Genomic DNA, 7601 nt, shown 5'->3' on the forward strand with positions numbered 1-7601 from the left:
CTTTCTCAGCCACTATCTTCTTCTCCTTCCACGATTTTTATCAGAAACCCTTCAATTCATATCCATACCTGAAAAGATGGCCGCGGAGACTCTTCCGCTCCCGAACGGCGTCGTTGCAAACGGAGATCTGGGATCAAACCCTAACTCCAGCGCTGCTAAGAAGTCGCGCGAGAGCGATCGGCGTCGTCGTCGGCGGAAGCAGAAGAAGAACAACAAGGCCTCTCAGGCGGCGGACCCGTCCTCCGTCTACGATAACGACGCTGAGGATGAAGATGACAAGGAGAATAACGATACTCAACAGGTTTTCCCTCTCTCCGTCTCTCTCTGTGATATCATATTTGGTTAGGGTTCATGGTAGATTTCTAGGGTTTTGATTCTATGTGCTTCAGTGTCATTGCTATGTGACTTATAATAACTCAGAAAACAAGCTTAAATTGAAGATTATCTAGTAGATTTTGGTCATCGATAGGTGAGATTAGGTTTTTGGTCTTGATATGACTGAGCATTGAGTTTTGTTTCGTGTGCGTGCTGTGTTTATTTGTTTAGAAACTGGAGTAAAATGAAAGAGAAAGTGGAAGATATATTTTCAATCATGTCGAGCAATAAAGTAACAATTCTTGGATTTTTATGAACTAGAAGAAAATAGAAGCAAAGATATATAAGCTTGAACTCTCACTCCAATCAACCTTTTTCATCACTTACGTAATTTTTTCTATTTTTCGTAGACTCGTGATGTGTCTTTCAATCGTGTATATGGGGTTCAACATTTACTTTTAGAATCTGGAGAAAAAGAAAGGGAAAGCGATTGGGTTCTAAACAAAGTAGTCTATGTTACTTATTTCTATTGCGGAGCTCGGTTAAGTGGTTTTTCTTGAAAAGAACAACAGTTTTTTACTTTACCAGAGAAGAGGAATAACTGATTAGCATAGATGAAATTTCACTTTCAATTTAGGCTAATTTTGCATTAGCTTGAAAAGCTCGCTAAGCTCTTATGACAGATCTGTATTCTCATTGTTTAATGCTTTACAGAAGCAGTAATTCTAGAACATGGATCTGAACATGTGAATTTTTCTTATATTTTTGGAACTGTGCAGATTGTTGTTAAAGTGGAGTATGTGCCGGAGCAGGCAGAGTTTGATGATAGTATGTATGAAGAATTTAAGCAAATTTTTGATAGATTCAATTTCCATGAAGCTGCCGGAACTGAGGTAAGCGGATTTCTTTTTCCTCTTATGTTATTTGACATTCAACATTCTAATTATTTGTTAGAAAAGTATGACCTGATACATTAATTTTTCAACTCATCCAGGAGGATGATAAAAAGGACGAGTCTGCCCTAAATGCAGCATTGAGCAAGAAGTCTGACTCAGACTCAGAAGAGGAAGAACAGGATAACCAACAAAAAGAGAAAGGCGTGTCAAATAAGAAGAAAAAGGTATAATTAATATTTTTTACATCTTTTACAGTTTTTTAATATTGTTATGTCATCGTCATGATTGCAGCAGTTTGTGTTAAAAAGGCTAAAGGATTTCTCGTTTTGTCTTTCAGCTTCAACGGCGGATGAAGATTGCTGAATTGAAGCAAATTTGCTCTAGGCCTGATGTTGTTGAGGTAGTGATATTTGGTTGTGCTTTGTTTGCTTTTATTCTTCTTATATTTGATTGTGCTCAAGGCTTGTGTACTATGGTTGCGCCCTTTTGTACTTTTCAATTACATGAATTACTTATATATATAAAAAAAATTCTTCTTGTTATTGTTCTTTACTTATACATTTTCCTTTATTCGTTCCCAGGTGTGGGATGCAACTGCTGCAGACCCGAAGTTACTAGTGTTTTTGAAATCATACCGAAATTCTGTGCCTGTCCCTAGGCATTGGTGTCAGAAAAGGAAATTTTTGCAGGTTAGTAAGTCTCTCTAGCATTGATGCCATGGGTTAAAATGTGCATAAATGACTGATGGATATAGTGAACATGTGGGATTTAGGAAATAGGGTGTGGGAAGATAACGTCGATAAGGTTTCTCTTATATGTATATATGTGGTTCTTGCAGGGGAGCGGCTGTGACAATCTTGGAGCCTGGACTTGTAGGTGTTTGGCAATGGGCACCCTTTAAATGATTTATCTTTTTATTATTTGCTAGTGTGGGTGGGGGGTGTAGATATTTATATGATGCCATTTATGGGGAAATTTATTTGTAGTTTTATCAGAGTATATTTGCATGATAGATGTTGGGTATTTGTTTATGATTAAGGTGCTAATTAATTTGCTTTGGATTTACAGATGACTTTCCATTGTGCTTAGTGCTGGGGCTGAATTCCTCTTAAATTTGAAAAAAATAGTTACTGACCTGATTTGGATGCAGAATTGTTATCATATTTTGTTAGTGTAAATTACTTGTATCTCATTGCGCATTGAATATTATTTTGCAGGGAAAGCGTGGTATTGAGAAACAGCCTTTTCAGCTTCCTGATTTTATTGCTGCAACAGGAATTGAGAAAATCAGACAGGTAAGTTCAATTTAATGAGTTCCTTACAGTTAAAAATTTGTTTTTTTTTTTTTTTTTCATGTTTCTTTTTAACCGTCAGGCTTTTTTGAAATGAAGAATAAATCATGTGTGTAGCTCCAAAGCTACCTTAACTAAGTAAAAAACATTGAGTCTGTTTGGCAATGTTTTTGCCCAAGCATTTTGCTTTCTACCAAAAAAGCAAAAGCATTAATAAACAACAACTTAAAGCACAAAATACTCAAAAACTACGTTCACCAGTATGTCAAATCAAAACACTTTTTCAAACAGAAAACAAAAAGCACCCTCTAAAAAGATTTGTCAATTGAATTCATTTTATTTTTGGCAAGTAAAATAAGTTCATTAAAAAGTGCAAGAGGCGCACACAACCCATGTACATATCTAACAAACGAAGAAAGAGAAAAGAGAGTATGAAAATATATAAAGATACGGATATTGAGAAAGGTGTTAGCAGAGACCCACTTAAAGAGGGATTTAAGAAAATAGAGTTGTAGATCCAAATTCTGTCAAAAACATTTTATTGGTGGATAGAAGCTGTTTTTACCCCCCTCTGTGGACCTTGGTGTAGCTGTTCTTCTATTGTTACTCTTGAAAATTTTTTTCTCAAAAGACTGAGAGGTGCAACTCAAATATCACATTCCTCATCTCATTTGTGTTGTTTTGAGTCTTGACTGGATCAATTAAGATCTAAATTGTAATCAGTTTCTTTAATCCCGGTTTGCATTTTATCTGGACTCATCTGTCAATGTATGTATCTCTCCATTGCTGCCAATGACCTGTTGCATCGTATCCTGATTGTCTTATACAGGCTTACATTGAAAAGGAGGATAGTAAGAAGTTAAAGCAGAAGCAACGGGAGCGGATGCAGCCGAAGATGGGAAAGATGGATATTGACTATCAGGTTTTTCTTACATTGTTTTTGTATTTTAAATGTGCTCTACCCAAGTATTTTGTTAGCTGCTGTGTTTCTTTAGAATGATTTTTTTCTTTGTCTAATTAATTAGTCTGTTTCCTGTTTCTTAGGTTCTCCATGATGCTTTTTTTAAATACCAAACTAAGCCAAAGCTTACAAGTCTTGGAGATCTGTATCATGAAGGCAAAGAGTTTGAGGTATTATTCTTATGTTAATATCGCCAATTATTCCAAAGTTTTTTGTTCGCTTTTCTCGTTTTAGTTAGGTGATTCCTATTGTACACTTTCGGTGTACTTAGGGGCACCTTACGCTTTTAATAAGATTGGTTATTACTTATAAAAAAAAGAAAAAAAAAAAAAAAAGGATTATTCCAAATGTTTAAGCTGGCCGGTAGGAAATTGTGAATGTAATCATTTAGTTAATATTTTAACATCCTCTCATGTAAGAGTTCGAGCTCACAACCTCTACTTTCTTACCATGTTAAATCACTAATTATCTCAAAAAGCTTCAATTGATAGGAAATTGTGAATTTAATAATTTAATTAATATTTAACACTTCCATTTTAACATGATATTCACCATTTCACACACACAAGTGTTTTGATGTTTTCTTACAATTTTCTCATTGTCTTTGTTGGAGCTTTTAGATTCAATATATCCTTAGATTTCTGATACTGACAAAATATAAATGTTTTTTGATCTCAGATTTTTTTGGTTATTCATTTATTTATTGTTGTGTTCAGGATTTGAGTCAATGATTTATATTCCCGATGTTTATGTAACAAGATAAAAGGTGTACTATTAATATTATCATAGGAAATTATGTTATTCTTAGAACATTAATTTTTATTTTTTTTTATTATTATTATTTTTTTTTATGAATATTAGTTGATGATTTTAAAAAAGTACGTTTTTTTTTCCCAAAAAATGCAGCTTAATTTGAAATTGACATTGTATTTTTTTTTTCCTGGTATATAGGTGAAGTTAAGGGAAATGAAGCCAGGCATGCTGTCGCAAGAACTAAAAGAAGCTCTTGGTATGCCAGAGGGTGCTCCTCCCCCATGGCTTATCAATATGCAGGTGAGATTACCACATCTTGTGCTTAGTATTTATCTCAGGGTCTGTTTAATTTATTAACCTTTTTAATATTTTTTAATGGTTGATGTTCTGTCAGAGATACGGTCCTCCACCATCATACCCACATCTGAAAATTCCTGGGCTGAATGCTCCTATCCCTCCTGGAGCTAGCTTTGGTTACCATCCTGGTGGCTGGGGCAAGCCTCCTGTCGATGAAGTAAGTTTATCACCATTGATATCTTCCTGTGTGCTCTTTTTTTCTGTGTACATTTTTATGTAGTGCTGCTTTTGGTAAAGTGGGTCAGTAGTTTAACCATTTCACTTTGTGTTCATGAACAGCTTGGACGTCCTTTATATGGAGATGTGTTCGGTGTTCATCAACAAGAACAGCCTAACTATGAGGTACTTTCACATAGATGTTATCTTGCTTGTGATTAGATTATTTAATTTTGTGATTTTAATTGAAAAAAGTATTTTGAAGCTGACAAAGATGGCCATAGCAAGGTGTTGGATGCATTAAATGTGAAGTTGAATTAGAATCTTGATTCCAATTTAGATTATTGACTGATCAGATTGGTTTACCATTATGAGATTGAATATTACATATGTTTTAATTATACACTGTCTTCTCATTTAGGAAGAGCCAGTTGATAAGACCAAGCATTGGGGTGATTTGGAGGAAGAGGAAGAGGAAGAGGAAGAAGAGGAAGAGGAAGAACAGATTGAGGAAGAAGAATTAGAGGACGGCATTCAATCTGTAGATAGCCTTTCAAGGTAAATAGTATTTTCTTTCATCACCAGTGTTCCTGATTCCTGTTTACACATGCATTATTTAACCTTTAGGAGTATTTGTCCTGAGAGATTTAATGGTTGGGTGCCTCAGCTTAATCAGATTAGATTCTGCTAATTTGTGTACCTAACTTAGATTATTGTTGGCTTGTATTGTATATTGCATTTTCCTTTATATTATTTGCTTTCTTCTTTTTTCAGTACTCCTACCGGTGTGGAGACACCTGATGTTATTGACCTTCGAAAGCAGCAGAGGAAGGAACCTGAGAGGCCTCTTTACCAAGTCAGTGTTGTGATTTAAGACTCTGGTTATGCTATTTTAACTTTTTAGCTGTATTAATGCTCCCATTGATGACATGATCTGAACTTCATCTTTGTGTTTTTTTTAAGGTACTTGAAGAAAAAGAAGAGAAAATTGCTCCTGGGACTCTGCTTGGAACAACACACACGTATGCAGTCTTCTTGTTTTATATATTTTTTCTTTTTGTTTATTACCTCACTTCGTAAGCTTATCTTGGTCCACTTTTCTGCCTACAGATACGTTGTTAACACTGGAACCCAAGACAAGACAGCTGCCAAAAGGGTAAGGAATGTTTTTTGTCTTGCAAGGAAGTTGTTGACCTTGGTTACTAAGATCTTGTGGTTCTTTTATTGAAGAAGCTGATGTGCTTGATTTTAATCTCTAGCAGCATAGTATGATGAACTCATGTGTTACGATTCTGATTAAAAAGTAAATTAAAAAAATTCCTTTGGTTTCTTGATATGAGATGTAAATTCGAGGGTGGGAGTGAAAGATCTTATAGGTTGTGTAACCTAAGGACAAACTCTTTTGATTTGAAAAGGCATGTCCTTGACAGGAAAGGACTTTGTATTTCATGAGACTGCATGAACAGTGCATTGTAACTAGCATAAAAAACTCGGCAATTAATGTACACAATAAAATAATTGGAACTCTGATTATTTTTTATTAGGCTTCAATAAACTTTTCACCTTTATACTTGGATAATAAAATGCTAGACAAGGACCCCGGGAAACAAGTTATTTATAGAATAACCTAATGGGAAGGCGTTTGTGATTAGATGAGATGTGCAAAGTTTAAGGTAGGACTTAACTAATGCTAATTGTAATTGTATACCAGCAATCTGTTCACTTTCCAACAATTATGATATTGATTTATCACTCGTAAAGAATATATAGTTAACTGAATTGTAATTGGTCATATTCTTGTAGGTTGATCTGCTTAGAGGTCAGAAATCAGATAAAGTGGATGTCACTCTACAACCAGAAGAGTTGGAACTCATGGATAATGTTTTGCCAGCGAAGTAAGTGATGCCTTTTTCTTTTGGTTTTATTATTGTTAGGTGTTCTCTGAGGTAGAATGAGTTCACAACTTTTTGTTGCATTCTGATAGGTACGAGGAAGCAAGAGAGGAAGAGAAGCAGCGGAGTCAGCGGGAAGATTTCAGTGACATGGTTGCAGAGGTATGCGTCTTATATAAATATGTTAACTAATTTAAATTGAAAATTGAGATTTATATAAACTCGTCCAATTGGGTTTGTGCAGAATGAGAAGAAAAGGAAGCGGAAGATGCAAGACAAGGACGGGAAATCAAAGAAGAAGGATTTCAAGTTCTAGGGCACGTCGAAATTGCATTTCTGATACGATGGCTGGCACGGCCATCATGTTTTTGCTTGAAGCTGGCATTATTTTTACAAGGGGAGTTGTGGAATGTATTTACCAATTTGTTTTGGAGCTCTCCGTTTGCTGACATGTTATACACAGCTTTCTAGTAATGATGACCAGTCTTAGGTGTATGACATAAATTTTGCCACTAATCTTGACATGGTATGATGGATTGAGAGGGATGGTCCTGATCCAAATAATTTCTGTACTAGTTGCAGTTCCTACCTGTAGGTGCTGTGCACTGACCTCATGGAAAAATACTATGGGCCTTCTGATTGATGTGCTTTATTTATGTCGCTCATTCAGTGAAATGCTATGGATTCCGTAGGGATACGAATTAGAACAAAACATCATCAACTAGGTGACTCTTTTAGTTAGGCCCGGTATGCCATGAAGATATGCATAAACCCATTTTATACGCATGTGATGCATAATATGCTTGTTTTTACTTTTTGGTGAAAATGCATAACCGGTTATGGAGTTTTACTGATTTGCAAATAGCACTATAAAAGTTTGCTTAAAATTTTCTGTGCCAAGCAAAAATGATAAATAACTGTCCTTTGTCAATTCGTCTGAATTTTTGATGGGGAATTGTGTCAACACCAATAAAAAAAT

At 35.2% G+C, this 7601-nt stretch overlaps 1 protein-coding gene across 1 annotated transcript; it reads left to right on the forward strand.

Annotated features, from left to right (window-relative positions):
• Positions 1 to 7265, forward strand: LOC132170561 (uncharacterized). The gene is made up of 18 exons (XM_059581579.1): positions 1 to 301; positions 1095 to 1208; positions 1310 to 1435; positions 1549 to 1611; positions 1793 to 1900; positions 2429 to 2506; positions 3333 to 3425; positions 3548 to 3634; positions 4416 to 4517; positions 4612 to 4731; positions 4854 to 4916; positions 5152 to 5288; positions 5505 to 5586; positions 5694 to 5752; positions 5841 to 5886; positions 6534 to 6625; positions 6715 to 6784; positions 6867 to 7265. Exons 1-18 carry the CDS (start codon positions 77 to 79, stop codon positions 6936 to 6938), a joined length of 1737 nt encoding a protein of 578 aa, XP_059437562.1. The 5' UTR covers positions 1 to 76; the 3' UTR covers positions 6939 to 7265.
• Positions 7266 to 7601: the final 336 nt, after the last annotated feature.

The sequence above is a fragment of the Corylus avellana genome, chromosome ca2 (genome assembly GCF_901000735.1).
Source record: "Corylus avellana chromosome ca2, CavTom2PMs-1.0".
Taxonomy (NCBI): domain Eukaryota; kingdom Viridiplantae; phylum Streptophyta; class Magnoliopsida; order Fagales; family Betulaceae; genus Corylus; species Corylus avellana.

Bases quoted from the DNA above. Each gene is read 5' to 3' on its own strand.
- LOC132170561 (XM_059581579.1), top strand. From the start codon at position 77: ATGGCCGCGGAGACTCTTCCGCTCCCGAACGGCGTCGTTGCAAACGGA. The intron at 4,917-5,151 runs GTACTTTCACAT...CTTCTCATTTAG, and splicing joins AAGAACAGCCTAACTATGAG to GAAGAGCCAGTTGATAAGAC. The intron at 6,626-6,714 runs GTAAGTGATGCC...GCATTCTGATAG, and splicing joins GATAATGTTTTGCCAGCGAA to GTACGAGGAAGCAAGAGAGG.